This window comes from Miscanthus floridulus, chromosome 8 (assembly GCF_019320115.1).
Source record: "Miscanthus floridulus cultivar M001 chromosome 8, ASM1932011v1, whole genome shotgun sequence".
Classification (NCBI taxonomy): Eukaryota; Viridiplantae; Streptophyta; class Magnoliopsida; order Poales; family Poaceae; genus Miscanthus; species Miscanthus floridulus.
Window position 1 is genome coordinate 55,755,059 of NC_089587.1, and position 20,499 is coordinate 55,775,557.

Below are 20,499 nucleotides of genomic sequence, written 5' to 3' on the forward strand. Positions count from 1 at the left end.
AGCCTCATGAAACTAATACTCTCAACCTAAGAAGCTTAAAAGATCCTAAACATGGCTTAATTTGAATTACATTTAGCTGGCACATGCAAATTACAAGTATGCATCAATTCAATTGATCAGTTACATATAAGAATAGACAAAGTTAATTTCCATAATATGGAAGTTATTCAGTAAGATTCAGCGAAAAGATAAAAGGCAAATAATTACTCCCCTCCAAGTAGTGACTGTAGGCTGAGTTAGCATTTACTACTAGTATATCAGGAGACACCTGATTTTCACATTGTATGAAACATGGTTGCACATATCGATTCTAGTACAGATAACAACGACACTTGCACATATCGAGGAAGACTGGTAATAAACTAGTACTAGCAATAAAGTAGTAGTACTTCTTCCTTTGTTACTCGTTTGCTCAGAATATTTGCAGAGTTTGGGAAGGGTAGGGGCAAAAGAACCCATACAATAGATTTGGGAAAGGAAAGGTGGAAGCGTATGCATACCAGTCTGACAGGAACCGTAGGGTCTTCAATAGAGAGCGTGAGTTCTTCGTTCCATTCCGGATTGGTACTCTTCTTCACCACCCGTGTCTTCAGTTTCTGTGGGTTGTTGGAAAAATAATCACGATTCTACGCACGCATGTGTGAAAAAAGGACAGACAACTTCATAGGGGAACGAACTCCAAACAGGGAAAATAAAATCCGAATAGCTGGAATAGCGTATTAGTCGTCGTCTCTGCTGTAGATCGGGCGGGGATCGATTCGAACGAAGTTCGACAGATCTCTTGACGGACAAAACCCACCAGTAAATCAAGGCAAACTTCAATCACATGTAGAAAAAGAAAAGGAGGGGAGGAGAGGAGGAGGCACGACGTCGTGGGGCGGGTCTGACGTCGCGTCGGTGGAGTCGGAGGTGGGGCGTCGCGTCGGGCGATGTCAGAGGCGGGCGTCGCTTCGCGTCGTGGGTTCAGGCGAGGCTCACCAAGCCAGGGATCTAGGGTTCTAGCTCGAGAAGATTTGGGATGAGGGAGCAGACCACTCGTGGTCTCTATTTTCATTGTTAGGAGAGGGAAAATTGGTACAACACTTACGTAGAGATAGTCTTCTAACGCCGTTCCGTTACCTCAGTGGCAATGGAAGGAACAAAATATCTGTATGAATGGCAATCAAAGGAACGAAGTCTATGTGTTGGACTGCAATGGCAGTGAAGGGATTTAAAATTTAGAATGGATGGCAGTGAAGGGAACATATAATTTTCAATGGCAGTGAAGAGAGTGTTATATGTTTCAGTGGCAATGAAGGAATTTGCTCTAGTTCTAGTGCTAGTTACTGAAAGGTCAAAATTTTGTTCAGATAATAATTAAAAGTCAACACGGTTCAGATCACATGAAAATCGCACCGAGAAAATTGTGGAAATTACCACCAAATTTAGGCCGCAGGAGTCAAAAAGCGTTGCCCCGGTCTTCAGTGGGAGAGGTGGTCCATGAGACTAATGTAGGGTGACCCTATTTAAAGTTAGTTCAATTAGTTGTGGTTGGCTACACAGTTAGCTAAGGACTAGTTGAATACCTGACAAAAAAAAAAATATCAGCCTACTTATTAGTCCTATTTGGATGCACTAGAATTAATTTGAGTTAAAATTAGGTAGCTAATAATTAGCCCATGGTATCAAACATCCCTTAGGCCCGTTCGTTTACTCGAGAACATAACGACAAGTTTATTTATAGTAGCAATGATCAGTCGGATTATTTTTCTACCCTCAATTCACCCTAAGCTAACGAGGCCTTAAGTATTGCAAAGTGTCACTAAGAAAACAACCAATCTGGTACTGTATAAGTAAACAATCAGCAACTCATTTAATGAAACAAACAACCGAAGTGATGCTACTTTGCTACTAGCACTTAATGAATGTTCGATCGTTACCCCTTTTTAAAACTGAGCAGGTGGCTCATGTCCATGACCATAAGCAAACAAATTAAATGCTCATTTGCCTAACTAAATTATGTAGGGTTAGGGCAACATGAAAAGTGGTAGTTCATTTGCAGCACATGACACCAACCTTTGAGCTTTCAAGGCCAGCATCGGTGGTAGTGGTCCGCCTAGCAGAGGTAGCATATGGTGGTACCACATGCATGCAGTGGTACCACTGTACCAGCACTCAGTACCATCTCCCTCTCACGTACTAGTAGGGGAGTACTACTAGGGATGCGGTTAGATCGCCACCTAGACTAGTCGTCAGCTAACTAATTTTTTTTTACTAATCCTGTGTACTAATCCGGTGAATGGTGATGCATGCTGCTGGGTGGGTGGGAGGACGTCGCCATCGGAGCAGAAGTGTAAGAAGAAACCAGGCAGGCGACGGATGGATTAGTGGAGTCATCACGTCGCAATCAGTCCATCCATCCTCCCTAAAGAAATGAAGCAATCAAATCAAATCGAATCAACCCCATGCTCCTCCCAACCAACCAAGCCCGTGTTTAGTTAGCCGAATTTTGAAATTTGGGCTACTGTAGCACTTCTGTTTTTATTTGGCAATTGGTGTTTAATTATAGACTAATTAGGCTCAAAACGTTCGTTTCACGATTTCCAATCAAGCTGTGTAATTAGTTTTTTTCGTCTATATTTAATGTTCTATTCACGTATCGCAGGATTCGATATGATGGCTACCGTAGTATTTTTTTTTTTGGGAATTTAGGTTTGAACTAAACCCGGCCCAACCCAGCAGCGGGTATCTCACCGGCGCCACGGCTCGTGCGGCTCCGTTTCTCGTGTCGTGTCGCGCGCGCGGCCGAGGACGGGGAGATCACGTATTCTCGTGGCCTCCCAAAGGCAAAAGACCCCCGCGATGTCGCGAGCCGCGCAGGCGGGAGACGATATGGCCAGATGGGGACCGATAAATCGGCTCGGCTCGCCCCGTCGCTGTCGTGAAATCTCCTTCTCGCGCTCGCGTTGCGTAATTGCGTCTGCAACTTGCACGGAGGGAGGCCAATAAATTTTACTGTTGGGGGATGGGAACGGGAGTCTGTCGTTGCTGGGTGAAAAGGACTGGTGGGGTTGCAGGTCAGGTGGTGGACCACCGCATCCATCCGTCTCTCTCGTGGTCGTGGACATCTTCCCTCCCAGTATCTCCCACTAAACCTCCCCACCATTCCATGCTTTTCTTTTATATTCTACTAGATACCATATTCGTACGTTGCTATGAAATAACTAACAATTTATACTAAAAATATACGGATCGCACGATAAGATAACAATACTGTTAAATTAAATACCAACGTTAAAGTAACATTTAATCCAAAAAGCAAAGTTTATGAATTTAACATAGTCACGGAGTGCGCGGCGTCGCAGGCTCACAAACTCTAGAGCTTCTAGAGATTGGGTCGAATCCAACCTCGGAACCCTGCATCTTTTCTTGGACAAGCTTCACTTCGGATGCGCCGGTAGCAATATCAACGATCTCCAGTCGATGGACCAAGTCGTATGGATCCCCATACAATGGCTCAGATATGTAGATTTTGTTCTCTTTTTACTTGGATACACTTGTTCCACTAAAGCTTTCATTGAAATATTTAGACACGAACAGTGTCTGATCACCGATATCCCTCACCCTGGATCAATCCGGCGTACGGTCGTAGAGGTTACACTTGTAGATCGCGCTGCTGTAGATGAAGCTCTGTATCTCGTGGAACGTGCTCACCATGGCACCCACAATGTGCAGCTCATCGTTTGATTCCAGGTAGCTGCGGTGGCAGCGCCCCGCAGGTGGCGACAGCGATGGCAGTAGCATCACGGTTGGAGTAGCGCCGACGGTATTGCTACTGCAGACAGAGATTTCTCCAGTGCAGTCAATTGCCAAGAACTTATCTTGGAAGTAGACGATGGACCCCATGGAGAACTCCAATTTGGTGTCGAGCAGCGTCCACGCGCTGTGGACTCCAACCCGGCAGAACGCGACCTCCGTGGAGCACCCAAGCATGGCCATGGCCACGCACTCACGACCGGCAGCGTCAGGCGGCGCCGAGAGCACGATCTCATGGAAGAACACATTCTTCATGTTTTCTAGCTTGATGGCCCTGCCTGCGGCATTCACGTCCCCGTAGCCGTTGGTGGGATGGAGGACCCACCAACCGTGGACCCTAGACACGCGTTCCAATAAGGACACCGTCGCGACGTGTTCGCCTACTGGCGGGAGCTCAACGCGGGGGGCACGGGCATCGGCGAACAGTGTTTTCCTAAACGCTAAACGGTAAACAGTCGGCCACCTATCGTTTAGCCATTATTCGGGCAAAACGTCCCATTAAACGGGCTAAACGGCCAATTAAATGGGGTAAACGGGTGATTAAACGAAAACGGCGCACCACCGTGTAGCGTTTACACGGTGTTTAAATGGGCTAAACGACCATTTAGGCGAACAGTGCCGGCGAATGGATTCAGCAGCGTCATGGATGCCGCCTCGTCCATGAGCGCCAGCCACCCACACGAGGAGCCGCACACCACCTTGCCGCGCACGTCGGGCAGCATCTTAGACAAGACCTTCTTCTCTGGGACGTAGTAGAAGCCGACGCGGTCTGAGTCGGGGTCGAACGGGAGCAGCAGGAGCAGCCCGAAGGTCGCGAACGGGACGGCGGCGCGCCATGGGGAGCAAGCGGATCGGAAGGACGCCGCGTCGTGGCCTAACGCGAGACGCTGCTTGATGGACTCGAGGAGATCCTCTGGCAGGCCGGATCTCCAGTCAGGGAGAGGTAGGGACCTTCTCTTAGGATTGGGAGGCTAAACCATGGAAGACAGATGACATCAACTATGGTTCACGCAAGAAACAACAAGCGATGGCGATGGAACACGTAAGCGTAAAACCAAATGAAAGGAGAAAAAAGTTGTCCCTTTTTTGCAAATGCAAAGAGGGGAAGTAATTAAATGTAAGCAAAATTTGGCAAGGTTCTTAGAAATACAAAGAGGTTCCTTTTGTCTTAATTATCTTTCCTTCTGTGTTAATTCTCTTTTCTTTTGCTCATTGCCATGTATGCTGGTGCATGCAAACATGCAATGTGTATATGGATAGCACAATAATTTTCTACTTCCTATTTTACCATGATTCCTCTATCACATGACAGGCAATATTCAATCAAGGAGAATTGCACGATCAATCAGCAATTAAGATGTCGTGGGATCGCAGGCGTGGACGGACGGATGAACCAAAACAAATGTCGCACCAAAACAAATGTCGCACCAAAAAATGTCACATCAAGCATTAGTGTATCAATGCCAACCATTGACTCATCCTCTAGAGTTTACAAATGTAAGCCATGGTGTCGGGTACCATAAAACGGGGTACCCCGAGCGTATACCAAAAGAATCACTTAAACCCCATCAAAAAACAAAGCCAAAGGGTAAGCCATTTGTTAAACCCCGGCCTCGTCCGAGCCCACCGGCTCTCCGCCTCGCTCCTGGCCTCGTGCGGGAGGTCTCGGCGGCCTACCAAACCTCCGCCTCGCGCGAGGCCTTGCGCAGGGGGCCTCAACGGGGAACCGATTTTCCGTCTCGCCCGAGGCCCCGCGCGTAAAGCCTCGGACAAGATGTAGATTCTTCGTCTCGCTCAAAGCCGGCTCGGCAATGATCCGTTGCTTCTGCCTCGACCGGGCTCCCCGACAGAGCGTCATGTCCCATTAATACATCAACCACTCCCGCAATCTCAGCCGGACGATGGCTCGACACCGCAGAGTGGCCGACGGGACAAGGAGTCGCGTCGACGCCATACCGACTAGGACAGGGCGCGGCTAGGATTACCGGCCACTGTGTTCTGGTGCTGTGCCCACGATCAGCGCCTACACTACACTGTGCCACGTAACCCCCGCCCCGGAGACAACGCGGCATGGGGAGTCTAGTCCGGGTCACCATAGCCTCGGAATCAGCGTACGAGACCAACTGTTCCCTCCAAGCCTCGGCAATCTACTTCAGAGGCTCGACAACCCTAGGATTCACGTCTACCGAGCCTCCCACGATGGTTCGGCCTCAGCACCAACTGAGCCTCGGCTTCTCGCGTAGTCAACACACAGTGACCCGCACGCCGACCACCACGCCCGTTGCGAGGTAACCCTGGAGCTCCCGCGACGCACAGGATCGGATGTGACCGACGCGTCACACCAGTACTTCAAGGACGGGACCACTCCGTCGCCCACGCCGCCACAGTAATAGGCTACAGGGCTCGGACATGCCGCCTCCGTCCGCACGACATCGTGTAGCTAGCGAATGTATCACCCTGATCCCCCCTTCAACTATAAAAGGGAGGGACCTGGGCCGTTTCTAGAGGGAGACGAACGATTAGGTCTAGGCCCACGCAACGAACTCATGCACAAACGCACAGATGAACGCTCGAACTTCCCCGCGGCCTAAGATCAACATCTCAAGCAATCCATGCCACCCCACGTAGAGACCTGGGATTAGCTCCCTCTCTCGCCCTGCTTGTAACCCCCTACTACGAGCACTTCGGTGTAAGGAATACAAGATCGATCTCTCAAACTGGACGTAGAGTGCTTATTACCCGAACCAGTATAAACCTTGTGTCTCTTTGCATCACCATCTAGGATTAGGAACACAGTACAAATTTACTAGTTGGTTGAGGACCCGCCGGTCCGAAACACCGACACATGGCAATAAATTGCAACAATTCAGGGCAAGTTCAATGAGAAATCCCTCTTTTTCAAGGTTTAACTTCAGTGAGAAATCATCATTCTTTTTCTTGCCTACCATGCGGCCGAGCCTAACCAAGCAGGGTGACGACACAGTACTAGTTGACCAGCGATGCACTCCTCCACCTCACCCCCCCCGCACCCACCCCACCGCGCAGCACGGGCGGGGTGACGGTGAGCGCCGCCGGGTGTCGCGTCGGCGCAGCGGGCCCCGATGGTGGGCGCCTTCAGCTATGGCGGCGCACCCACGCGCGCGGGCTCCACGGCGGAGTGGTTGTGATGCAGGAGGCTGGTTCCATGGCTGAGTTCCCCAACATCGCTGGCCTGAGTCCTACCAAGAAGACGCGTTCGATCGTGCAGCGACGAGCGACGATGGTCTTTCGTGTTTGTAGCGCATGCAAATCAGGGTTAAGAATTTCATATTTGTGGCACGAGGGCGGTATGATCGAGCGTGAGACGTGGGTGATCACTTTGCTTGCTTGAGGCAATTAGGGTCAAGACTTTCCGTGTTTGTAGCGCATGCAAATCAGGGTCAAGATTTTCCGTATTTGTAGCGCATGCAAATCAGGGTCAAGACTTTCCGTGTTTTCTTCGCACCAAAGGATGCAGCATGCGGGAAATGTCGTGGGATCGTAGGCGTGGGCAGACGGACGAACCAAAATAAATGTCGCACAAAAAAAATGTCCACGCTTTGTTCTTTTTAGTTGCAGGAGATATATTCTATTCTAGTATTTGTTTGTTTTTTCTACGCAAGTACCACAAAAAAAATACAGTTCTAGCTCTATCCTTAGTCAACCCATCTGAAATTGTTTGATCAAATCTACTGAAAAGATTATCGATATTTATATTACACCAAATAGATATGCTATAAAAATATATTCCACAACAAATCTTAGTTAAGAGTAAAATTCATCATCTTGATGTTATCTATAGGTGTCATATAGATTCCCAAAGTCTCCAAATGTATTTTAGGGTCTCTGACCCACATGTGAGTGGCAAATATTGACAAGAGTTTTTTTTGTCAGATTCATATAAGCACCGAGTCCGCATGCCACGTCAGCTACCGAGTCAGGTAAACGCCTGTTTAGACCTGGACGAGACCCGAACTAATTCCAGGGACCCAAAAATATATTTTGACAATCTAGGGACCTATATGACACCTACAGACAACTTCCAGGACCTACGGTGCATTTCACTCCTTATTTAATCTGCTACAAATATCGATGTTTATTTTTTATTTCCAAATCATAGTACAGACGCAACACTCTTACATACATGCACACCCACACCTACGAAAACGCATACACCATATCCCTATGAGCAGCTTCGAAAAACCGAGCCAACTTATAGACTTACTCATACAAACATACGTATACACCGTACCGCTATAAGCACCTTTAAAGAGACTCATATGCGTCTCATTGCCGATGGATACATCACCTACTACTAAAAGAACGCCATTAAATCTAGAGAAATACAAAAACCTACGTCAAATCGAGAATTTGAACCTGAATAGACAAGTTGAATTACAAGAAACTTACTATATCCGTCCCTAAAAACATGGAAATCTCATTTTTCATGGCCTGTTTAGTGAGGACGCCCACGTTTGTCCTTCACCGCGCCACAGCAAGTGTCCGCCGAAACTTCGAGATGAAACATCTGACGACGGTGTGAACGCTCCTCTGGATTCTCCGCATCCGCTATTTTTATTCTGGGTGCGGAAGGCCGGAAGGCTGCCTTCCTGCCAGTGCTTGAGAGAATCACGGATGGATGGATGCATGGATAGATCGTGCGGTTGCATGCGGTTCTTTTTTTTTATTGGTAGGTCCTACAAAAAAAAACTGATCCTCACCACATTTACATAAATTTTGAGACAACATTTAAATACCAGGATCACAACTTTTCTAGGACGGAGGTAGTAACTAGTTTGTAAATATTAATGATTTCCATATGAATTTGATATAAACTTAAAACGGTTGGATTCGGTACTATACTATGGCCTTGTTCTTTTGTCTTATAATCCGTACTTTTCAGCTTATTTTTTTTAGTCAGAACGGTGTTTTTCTTCCACAACAAATTAATCGAAACAGTGTTTCGGCTTGTTTTTTTAACGAAGCGAACGGGACCTGTACTATACTGGAACTGTCTTTTTTTTTCCTTCAGGCGGAAGAGTATTTAACATTTGATGGTAGAGAAAGTTTACGGAACTGGCTTTCGGCGAAAGATAACAACAGCCCAGCGGTAGGTTTACGTTTCAAAGTCCTTGTACGACACGACGCGGCTCGGTTCGGTTGCAAGATTTGACGTTGCATTGTCAACTTTGTCGTTGCGACTTGCGACGCTGATAGAGCTATCACAATCACGTGTCTGATGAACAGTCATTGCGTTTCTTCCATCCGAAAGTTTTGGATGAAATGACTCGCTTTGTTATGTCGCCGGTTTGATTTGATGTGAGCAGACAAAACAAGGGAAGTCTAGTATATCCATGCATCCATGACCATAACGGAGGAAGAGGAGAGAGGCAACAAGGAACCTACAAGCGGATTGCGCAAACTAGCATGTTCAATTCAGGCTTTGGAACTTGCAGACAAGACGACAGCATAACGCATGACGCAATGCAAGTTTGCAACGTGTATGTTCAGGCTTTCTTTCAGCTGGGAGGATCACTGAGATCCATGGTTGATGGCGACCCCTCCTACGTCGTCTGAAAAAATCAGGACAAAAACACAGCTGTTCATGAAGCTCTCATCATCTTCAGGGTTGAAAGAACAATACCAAAAAAAAAAAAAAACACAGCAGGGCTGCAAATAAAAACTCAAATCAAAACAAAGTCATGTGTGTATATTTTAGACTACTGGATTAGAAAAAGCCAGTGCATTTCTTTCAACTTTGGTCCTTTGCGAGAGTGAGAGTTGCTGTCACCCCATGCATGTTCGTTGCCTCGTTTGGCATCTCCATTTTTTGGTCCCGGGGAATCTGCCTTTTTCTTCCCTTCCCTTCCCTTTAAGCCCAAGACAAGAATCTCCCCGCTACAGGCCTTTTTCTAGCTATATTCAAAGTCGTCCAGAGACATCTGATCTCACGTCACCGTCTCACTCCATCTCATCTTTAAATAACATAACAATACAGTATCTTTATTGAAAGCGAACGGAAAAAAAAAGGCACAAAGATGCGCTTGGACCTGCTCTGAGGCCTTTTTCTAGGCCCATCTCACTTCCCCAAACCCCATGCAAGTAGCTGGGGTTGGCATTTAGCTCAACCTTGTGCATGTCCACCTAAACAAAGCAAACTGCTCATGTCTTTGCACCTCTGTTCTTGTGCAACCATTCTGGACTTTGTCCACCCATCCCAAACTGTTCTTGTATCCCTAATAACTCATTCCTTCCCCGCTATCACTCTATCATGGCACGCGACTGTCTTGCTTTCAAGATGCATATTCAGAGGAGAGGTGTGCAGCTCGATACAAGATGCCCAATTTGTCACCGGTTGGATGAGGATGGAGGACATTGCTTTCTTAAATGCAAGCTGGTGAAGCGATGTTGGTCTACTCTTTCCCTTGAACCGGTTCGCCAACAGCTGTTGTCAAAGCAATCGGCATGGGAAGTGGTGACTGAAATATTATCACTGAAAGAAGAAGCCCGAACTAAAACAGTGTTATTCCTTTGGAAGTGGTGGACTGAGAGAAACAAAATTAACAAAGGGGAGAAGGGTCAGGGTGTGGATGACGTTGCTGCAGATGTACTTAACTTGCTGAACGATCTGAGCAAGTCGGAGAGGAAGGAGCCGATCAGGCAGACAGCTGGGAATGCTAGATGGAAAGCTCCACCGCCGGGCCAGCTCATGATCAATTCGGTCCAGGAGATGATGCAAGGAAGTTGGGGCTTTACTGTCCGTGACTATGAAGGCGAAGTGGTGCCTGCAGGGGCCAGTCGCCTGGGATCAATCCCGGATGCGATCACAGCTGAAGCAGCCGCGTGTGCCCAGGCTTTGCAAGCGGCTACAGATCATGGCATTTCACGAGTGCAGGTGGAGATGGACTCGACAATTCTTCAAAAAGCTCATGTCTCACCATCCATGGATCTGGCAGCATGCAGAATGTTGATAAGGGACACTCGTGATTTGTTGAATGAGCATTTTGTATGCAGTAGTGTCATTTCTATTCCTAGAGCTTGTAATGGAATAGCACATAATTTAGCTAAGCTCGCTATGTGTTGGGACCCGGGTGGTCGCCACGTGTGGGCCCTCCCAGAATTTGTAGAGACCTTGATTGCTCGCAATGTTGTCGAGATTATGGTTCCAATAACAGGGCCATAGAGCCAGGGGTTGCATAGAAAAAAAAAAGAGTAGTGTAGTACATGTAGGCCTTTTTTAGGCCCACTTCAGCTCCCCAAGCCCATGTGAGCCAATTAGCCCAACCTGCAGGATCTCCACCTAAACAAAACAGACTGCGCTTGCCTTCTCACCTAAACTGTCCTTGTTCAATCACACCGGACTTCCGTACATGCTAATTCATTCCTCCCTCTGTTTCACATACAAGCATACTATGTTCTACTGAGCAAGACACAGGTTTCAGCAACAAAATTATAGGGTGACACTGACAGGACTACAAGTGTAGATAATAATACAGACTGACAGACACTGCCTCTGGTAACAGTCCTACACTACATACACCCTCCTTTCCGGGAGCTCCAACATATAAAGGCTATAAAGGCTAAAGGCGAAGAGGTTCAGATTGAGGGGCATGCTGGCGCTTGGGCATAATTCAGGCACAATCCAACTGGTCACGGTTTCTCCATTCGGATCTGAAGCCACCCAAACAGCAGCCATGGACATGTTGGACCACGTGAGCACATCTAGCAACAGCCAATGTTTACTCGCACTTGATGGAGCGGTAGATGTGCCGCACGAAGAAGAGCGATGCGCGGAAACCGACGGTGCCCAGCATGAGGAAGAAGCCGTAGCAGACGCAGGTCATGTAGCCAAAGAAGAAGGATGTCTGCATGAAGCCTGACATGTCGGACCGCGCATGGTAGTAGTAGATGCAGTAGAAGAAGATGAATATGCCCGTGGAGCCTCCACACAGGACAGATCTGCAAGCAGACATTTTTACAGGTTTGTAATTGTATTCCATATGGAAGATAAAACTGCAAGACAGAGAATGAAAACATAAACCTACAAAACTAGAGAACAGACATCTAACAAGTTTATCCAGATATGGTTCCCTAATGCACACATAAATTCTGACTTCTCTGCTACAGACCACGATTCCAAAAATGTATATGTTCATTCATATCATTCATTATAATCCACATCTTGAGTGTCCTATATCCATCAGCCTTATTTTAGCACCAAACTTTATCCAAGCATCAGTTGATACAAAACAACAGCAGATGATACATATTGCTGAAATATAACTTCTTAAGTGCTATAGAAGTAAGTTTATTCTAATTTCTCATTGGATGCCCGAGTGTTTATTAAGTTCCAGTACTTTCATAAATGCATTTTCTATAAACATTTCCCAAGGAAGCTCTGATCTAGCAATCCATGTACTAAAATAGTTGCTACAAACCAGACCTTGTGCTTCTCATTTCTAGTTTTGATGGATGGCATTTTCAAAGACAATAAAAAGGTAACCACAGACAAGAACAAAAATGAGGGATAAAGCATAAAGATGAGTTGATATTCCAAACACTGACCTCCACCACCACTCATGATCCTCAACAGCAAGCTGGAAGTACGTAAGTGCCACTGTGACAAAGGCTGTGACAATGATGAGGATAATGAACACAATAAAGAGGATGCTGTAGATAGTGTATATCTTATGCCCCCAGATACTGGCAAATATATAGTACAGCTCAATGTAAATTGCGCTGAAAGGGAGGAACCCTGCCATTGTCATCTGAGGAATGGTGCTTCGGTACCATGGAAGCTGAGGGATTTCCCTCGGGTACTTGGTTGTGCGGCAGGGGGATTGGAATTCTGTATTACTATTTTTCCCGGCTATACCACCCAACACAAGGAGAGGAGAGGTTACAAGTGCCCAGATGAGGATAATAACAATGATAGTGCCGAAAGGCAAAGCTGCTGTAGCACTGTACGCTATTGCAACTGTATTTAGGAAACAGAATGTCAAGAAGAGAGGTCCACAGAATAAGCAGCCAGTCAATATTAGATTCCTAACCTGAAACACATAGACATGATGTGTAAACATACAGCAGCAAAGGATTGAAGAAAGATGATCATTAAAGCATGGCTTACCCAGTTTGTTCCCTCCAGTTGCAGATAGAAAGAAGTGGCTGTGTATCCAGCAATACCGGATGTAAGAGCATAGATGACAACAAGGGCAGTAAAAAGAGCTCCCCGGTTGTATGGATAAAAGACACCAACAAGAGCGAGGAGGAAGATGAAAATCGCACTGTGAAACAAGAATCATTTATAACGGATAGGATCCTTTCAGAGCTTGACTAATAAGATAATATAAACTGACAGAGGTCTTACAGGGCAAGAAGCTGAGTTCCAGATCCAATAAGTGCTGCAAAAACGGACTTCTGTTTGGGGAAACGGAAGACATCACCATGAATATACTTCCATCCAGTCTCCTCTTGGTCTTCAAGGGACTCATCTTCATGAGAATACCTTCAATGAAAATTAATGAATTAATAATGCATCTAGTAAACTGCAAGCTAGGTGACTAGAATGGAGCCCAGTAGCTAATATCTTACTTGATGAAATCGTTCTTGAGAACACGCATCAAGATTGTAGCCAGGAAACCAGTCAGGAGGAGTACAGTAACACACGAGTTAATTATGGAAAACCAATGGATCTCTAGATGTTGTGGCATAGAGGAAGACTTGGAGTACTTATCCATTCTTTTCTCAAAAGGAATATCTGTCTTTTTCCATGTCACTGAATAAGAGAACTCTATTGGCACTTCCTTGTCCTCTGTGATATCCACAGCCACATTTGGATCAGTCTGTACATTGATTTCTATGACTCGGTTATCATTGTACATGATGTAAAAGTGGATGTGCTTAAACAGTAGGTACTTCGCATCTCCTTGATCCTTGTCCTTGTTCAGTTTACCAAGGAATCCCCATAATGGCAAATCATCGTAGTACATCTGGAAGTAGTAATCCTTGGCAACTGCATCCCGGAGGTTGGCAACTTGCTCTTTTGACAATACTTTCTTGCAGAGAACCTTGGAATTCCTGTCTTCCTTGAAGTCCAACTCATATGGGGCATCAACCAACCGGTCACCATTTAGAACCTCGCCAAGAGCTTCCTTTTTGTCCTTTGGATGTTCTATTACAAGCCAGCATTTAACAGAAAGAAGCAATAAATGGTCAGAACCAGTCAAAGAGATCGCTAAAGCAAACAACAGCAGAAAAGGTTGGGATTTGTATACCTGGTGCACAAAAGGGTAGATCATAGTACCGGTACGTCTCACTGCAACACACGACAACTCATGATCAAACAAAAGCAAAACAGCGCTAACAAGAGGCTCAATAGAGACATCGCATGCTTATTCCCTTGTAGATTCTGTTTTTTAAGCATTAACAAAAATATGAAAATGCCATAGCTCACATGGCATAATTGCCCATATAACCTATCCTCGATCGAGATATCCATACTGCTTATTTCTAGCTAGTGTAAGTGGAACCACAAAGACTGTAACAGCAACCAAGAGCATCTGTAAAGCAATTCCTCTAGCCATATATTGAGTTTCTTGGTAACAAAAAATACCGCCAACAGCACCCCAAAATTGTTCTCCAATTATGGCCATACCACATCCTGCAATCCTCGCTAGCTAGAGGTGGAGAGTCGACTCCACTCTGAATCCGGAGTCGTGAAAACCTTCCCACACAGGCAAGGAGCACAGCATTCCTTCCCTGCGCACGCAAATCCTTTTCCCGCGAGGTCTGCCTATTGCCACATTCCCCTTCCCCACATGCCACCGTTTCTGCAGATATGCCATGTTGGCGTACTCCATGAAACAATTCTGCAGCCCATGGCCTGGAGAGAACCCAATCGTGGCACCGGCAGGTCAATCCACATCCCCAGATGCTTGGCAGTGGTGAATCCTTTTCGTTCCAGTCAGCAGGTGGGGGAGACAGACTCCAGCTAGGGCAAGGGCTGTCGGCCCATGCATTGGCTGAAAGATGATGATCCGCTCAGTAGTTTTTGTTTTGTTTGATTCTGCAACCGGCTAGGGTGAAGCTCTGTCTTGTGTCCGAGTTATGGATAGGATCATCTTTTGGGAGAACAGAATCTGAAGTACTTGCTTAAAAAAATCAGCACATATAATTCTCCCATTTAGGCCAGCGGCCAGCCCCTCATGTGGATCTAACATAGATTTTCCCCCGGGTTACATCTCAGGTGTTAAACTGTTTTGTTTGAAAAGTAAATTGTTTTCTCTAGAAGTCAAAGACTGAAAATTGCCTGGGAAAAGCAAACTCTTGTGCTTGATGCAATAGCGGGGAAACTATAAAAAATAAATAAGTGATAGTAGCTCAGTTGGTAGAGTCTTCACTTTGTGAGACCATGAGCAGTACTACTAGCTAGTACTTGCATATGTAATTTAGCTGTTATTTTCTGTTCACTTGCAGCCTCTATTCAGTATTCACTTTGTTAGACCATAAGCGATACTACTAGTTTAGCTGCTCTTTCTTTTATGTTTTTTTCCGTTCATAGAGAGGCTCTGTAATGTTTTGGCAGGCCATATACATGGAGGGTGATATTTCACAACCTTGATTAGAGATGGTACTGATGCTGTTGGTTTGAGTGCTCAGATTAGCCAATCTGAGGAGCAAATACCAGCACAAGAAAGGATTAAACTTGATAAGTCTGAATTTGAGTTCAAGAGGATGTTGGACGAAGAGAGAATTATGAATCGACATTAGTACCATGCCCATCACTCAGCAGGAATACTACAAAAGCCTCTAGGATGGTATTCTTGCTCGACGCCTCAATAGCTAGAGCCTAGAGCTCATCTGCCTACAATTGTGCCTAACATTATTCCATAATTTCTAAGACAGTGTAATACATATGTACTGATATGCTTATACAATTGCTTCACATTGTTCTTTTATGGAATCTCATTTGTGCATGATCTACTCTTACACACAATTGGTGCTTGCAAATTGTGATATGTTCTTATACACATTTGTGAATTGTGATCTGAGCTATGTGTCAAATGTGTACAGAAAAGAATCTGTTATTATGTGTCAACAGAGAATATGTACACACTTGTGATCTGTGCTTCTGTGTCAATATGTTTTTATACAACCTTGTGAATTAGTGATTTTCTATTCAGCTGACCTGATTGTTGAAGGTTCCGCAAACATAAGTCATCTTTGTGTGCCATGCTGATCCTGATTGTTAAAGTATGCAGTCTGTGCTCATCCCATTTTTTTCGGATGGATTGTGGAAGTATGCAGTCTGTACTCGGTTCATTTTTTCAGTTATGCAAGATTGAGGGAACATTCTTTGTGCCATGCCATGACATTCAGCACGGTACAAGTATGGAGTTATCAAGATTATTATCAAGCATTCAAGCTAAATATGTAGCTCTGCAAACACTTAGTAATACATGACTCCATTCCTATAATTGAAGAATACCACTATAACAGTCTCGGAATGCAGATTCATAACTTTTATACTAAGCCCTATAATTGAGTAGTACATGACCTACGATACACTTAGTAATATTTAAGCTGCTGCGTCCAAACCATATTTTTTTAAGAGAAACTGTGGAGCAAAGCTCCCCAGCACCAAACAATATATTAAAAAATGAATAGAAGTTACAGGGTTGTTAGCTCGGAGCTAACAGAAGGACAAACCGTACAAGGAGGAAAAGAAGCTACCAAATTACAGAGATGCTAGCCATTGAATAATTACATGATGGTGACTGGGGTTAAAGCGACATAACTGCATCCAAACTGTTAGTGATCCCATTGTAATGTAACCACCAACATAAACAGCAAGCTTATTAAAACTCGCATTGTAAGGATAACTGAAACCATAGTACAACATAATGCTGATTCCATATCTAAAGTTTGAGCATTGCAAGAGTGTGCTGTACCTTGGATTGTGGAAAGGCCCGACCTTGTTGGCGTAGAGCGGAACATGATCCCCTTCCTTGTACTTGTGATCAGAGCCATCAGCTCTGGCTCCCAGTGCACAAGCCAAAACCACAACAGCAAGAACAGCAGCTGCCCCAGCGCTCGCCATCTCCGCAAGCACCTGTACAAGGGCACCGACAGAACTAAAGTCAGAGAGATCTTGACCGCACCAGAGAACGGCCTGCACATGCAACGCGCAAAGGCGAGATCCTTGCGAGCGAAAGGGAAAAGAGGACACGCAGACTCGACCCCACCAGCCCCTAAGATCCTTACCAAGATCCAAACTTTCCACCCGAATGAAGCTCAGGCGTCAAAATGACGAGACCGCGTCGGGAGATTTCAGCGGGAATGCGTCCCAACGGCGCCGCTCCCGCGCCGCTGCGGGGGCGGCTGATTTGGTGCGAACCCGTCGACTGGGGCGGCGGATTTGGGTGGGAACCGTCGACTGGGGCGGGGCTCTTGGGAGGCAACGGCCGGGGATCTGCTGGACAGGGCAGCTCGTGGAGGTTTTGGGAGGAAGAGCCGGAGAGGGGAGATGGATTGAAAGTTCAATTTTTTTTATGGTTTGTCTGGTCAAACAGCTTGGGAATGGAGAAATCTCTTGGATCTATGGAAGAAGGTGAAGAAGATAAAAGAGCCGGACGTGTTTCTTCTTTTGACTTGCAGGCAACTCGCGATTTCTAAATTCCGCAGCTTGGCTGCGTTCAGCACAGCGGGGCGGCGGGGGCGCCCGTTTGCCGGGTCGCCTATTACTGCCGTTCGATATTGCTACTGTGCGGCGTCGGTCCGGACCGACTCCGCACGACGCGACCGACTGCGCCTCTCTCTCTGCTCGTCCGCGTCCTCCTCCCACTCCTCTGCTCGACCGACGGCGTCTTGGTCTGCTCGCCCGCTCCTACTCCCACTCCTCCACTGCTGGCACGCAGCACTCGCGGGCTGCCCCTTTCTCCCTCCGCGATCTCCATGTCACCGGAAAGGAGGACGACGGCGATGGCTTTCGGCGAGTCTCCCTCCCTCCCTCCCTCTACGACCTCCATGCCATCGGAGAGGAGGGCGTTGGCGGCGGCTTCCGACGAGCCGTCCCTCCCTCCACGACTTCCATGCCACCGGAGAGGAGGATGTCGATGTTTTACCACCGATAGCCTGCCACGGGGGTACCCGGACAGTTTATTCGGGCTTCAGCGTATGCAGAACTCGACGGTTAACGCAAGAGACAGACGATTTATCCTGGTTCAGACCATCGACCGTGATCAAGTAACAGCCTTACGTCCAGTCGACATTAGCCTTTGCATTGAATTGATTGTAAAGTGTTGCGTTATCTAACTCTCCTCTCTTCCTTGCGGTGTATCCCGTGGGTCCCGCATCGACAAGCCCCCGAGCACTTCATGGTTGAACTCCAGAAGCCTTGTCTTGTTCCTCCAGGTCTTGCCGAGCAGGAACAAGCGTCGCCCGAGTGCTTTCTTGAGTGAAACCATATAGCGCTTCTTGGAATCTTCGAGTGGTGTGTGCTTTTTTGAAGAAAAAGTACTCTCATCTTGGTGTAGTCCCCGAGCCTCTTGCTATTTGGAACAAAAAGTTGGAGGGTCTTGAATCTAAGTTGTTCACAGAACTGAAAACCAAACCCGCGAACTACAATAGGCTATCCATATACCATTGCAAGTCAACACAGTTGCGCCACCGAGTAGTTTCCATAATTAGCTTGCGTGCTTGATGTCTTCTTGCATGCTGCTGTATATTATGCCTCTTTCTTTGTTTCGCTTGAGTAATGAAAGTACATATAAATATGCACGTGCATCCTCATATTCGTGCTCATCTTGCTCACGTAAAATTTTCTCGTTCGACCATGATCCGATCCGAGTAAGGCAACCTAGATAATCCGTTAAAAGGCTTCGGGTGGGCAGTCCCCTCACCGGAGACCCCGTATCACCCCCACCTTAGAATTTTCAAATCACCGCAACAAGGTCGACCTTAGTTGTCGAGTAGTTGATCACCTCAACCGAGTAGTCGATCACCGCGACCGAGTAGTCGGATGTCCTGGCGACTTGTAGAGCAGCAACCGAGTAAGACAGCATGGGGCATGTGTCTCACCCAACAAAGTAGTGGCCAAGTAAGGCAGCTAGCGGTGGGCGAGCTCTTTATTTGATGGCGTGGTCCAGAAAATAGTTCCCTGCAAAGTAATCATACGAAAGTATGTAATAATTGATATACAAGATATCAAGTTGGAAGTATGTCCCAGTATTATAAAATGCATATTAATTTTTTTCGCGTCTTGCTCTTACTAGGCTATGTAATTTCCCTATGTAGGTAGCCTATTATGTTTAAACACCTCTCGCACCTTTCCGGCGAGTATGCTTCACGGATTAAGGCCTCGGCAAACCAGGTAAATTAACAACCGTTAAGAGAAGACATTATAAAATGCATATTAAATTTTTTCGCGTCTTATTCTTATTAGGCTATGTAATTTCTCTAGGTAGGTAGCCTGTTACGTTTAAACACCTCTCGCACCTTTTCGGCAAGCAGACTTCACGGATTAAGGCCTCAGCAACTCAGATAAAATTACAACCGTTAAGAGAAGACTTTAGTAGTCGGAGATGCAACTGTAGCAGAGCCACGGAGACATATGGATAATATCCGGAGATATATGATGATTAAAGAATATTTGAAAAAATATTAAACCATGATTTAGCTTGATTGACGCCGCGTGGTGAAGTCGTGAAGGCGCAGTCGAACGGCTTGATGCAGTCGGACAGTTTGCTATCGGCTTAGACGTCTCGCCACCGGCTCAATCGACTCGCTGGCGGCTGGAGTCGTCTTGTTTGAAATAGACTTGCATGTAGATGGCTCGGTTCCGGCAGTGCTTCCTGTAGCGTGGCCGAGTAGAACTCCTTTGTTTGCTATACGGATGGCCGTAGTGTAGACGTACGGCTCCAAGACTTGCTGTAGCATTGGCATGCTTGATGGATCCCGTACAACGTGCAAGTGCCTTACAAGACTTGCTGTAGTAGTCGTCTTGGACAGTACTCGGCACCAAGAATAGTACCCGTCTACAAGACTTGCTGTAGTAGTCGGCTTGGACAGTACTCGGCACCGGATTCCGACTAGCAGTGCAAGCACTCGTGATGTCGAACTCATGTAGAAGTAGGACCCCCACAGCACACGTATTATGTTTCGGCTTTGTCGAAACCTGGCAACCGACGCCGCGTGTCGATGGTGTAAGGTCGAGATGCATGAAGTGTAGCACGTCTAAGACTCTGATTTGAACTTTCTCTTGCACCGTTCGTATGGCGCAACGCGTTGCTAGAGAAGGCAGCAACACCCGACTTTGACAGCCCGTGTGCCGTGTCCAGATACGACGTCAGGCTCTCTTGGATGAAATCGTAGCTGCCGTCTCGTGACCGAGTTGATGTCGACTTGAAGTAATTGACGAGTAGACCATGTAGGACGATGGGGACCTGCATGGGGAAACCAAGCTGCCGCGGACGGCGCAAGAGATGCACGTTGATCCCGCCGGAAAAATCATGTTGTTGAGGTCCGTCGAGCTCTCAGATGTAAATTCGCCGAAAGTAACACGGCACACAGGATGTTTCACCACCGATAGCCTGCCACGGGGGTACCCGGGGCAGTTTGTTCGGGCTTCAGCGTATGCAGAACTCGACGGTAAACGCAAGAGACAGTCGATTTATCCTGGTTCGGGCC

General features: G+C 46.6%; 3 protein-coding genes across 4 annotated transcripts; 1 reads left to right on the forward strand and 2 right to left on the reverse strand.

Moving 5' to 3' along the window:
* Positions 1–3,609: 3,609 nt before the first annotated feature.
* Positions 3,610–6,999, reverse strand: LOC136469101 (uncharacterized). Its single transcript, XM_066467425.1, has 3 exons — positions 6,928–6,999; positions 4,415–4,766; positions 3,610–4,235 (listed from the first exon to the last, which is right to left on the reverse strand). Exons 1-3 carry the CDS (start codon positions 6,997–6,999, stop codon positions 3,610–3,612), a joined length of 1,050 nt encoding a protein of 349 aa, XP_066323522.1.
* Positions 7,000–10,084: 3,085 nt separating this feature from the next.
* On the forward strand, positions 10,085–10,996 carry LOC136469102 (uncharacterized). The gene has a single exon (XM_066467426.1). It carries the CDS (start codon positions 10,085–10,087, stop codon positions 10,994–10,996), a length of 912 nt encoding a protein of 303 aa, XP_066323523.1.
* A 253-nt stretch (positions 10,997–11,249) lies between these two features.
* Positions 11,250–17,528, reverse strand: LOC136476429 (transmembrane 9 superfamily member 2-like). Of its 2 annotated transcripts, XM_066474248.1 has the most exons (8): positions 17,077–17,528; positions 16,764–16,924; positions 14,088–14,128; positions 13,405–13,984; positions 13,181–13,318; positions 12,941–13,097; positions 12,379–12,863; positions 11,250–11,772 (listed from the first exon to the last, which is right to left on the reverse strand). In XM_066474248.1, the coding sequence occupies exons 2-8, from the start codon at positions 16,910–16,912 to the stop codon at positions 11,553–11,555; spliced, it is 1,770 nt and encodes a 589-aa protein (XP_066330345.1). In that variant the 5' UTR covers positions 16,913–16,924; positions 17,077–17,528; the 3' UTR covers positions 11,250–11,552. The 2 variants fall into 2 exon arrangements, with proteins under 2 accessions (XP_066330345.1, XP_066330346.1); XM_066474249.1 differs by lacking the exons at positions 16,764–16,924; positions 17,077–17,528 and adding an exon at positions 16,100–16,105 and having other exon boundaries at positions 14,088–14,130.
* Between the last annotated feature and the right edge of the window lie 2,971 nt (positions 17,529–20,499).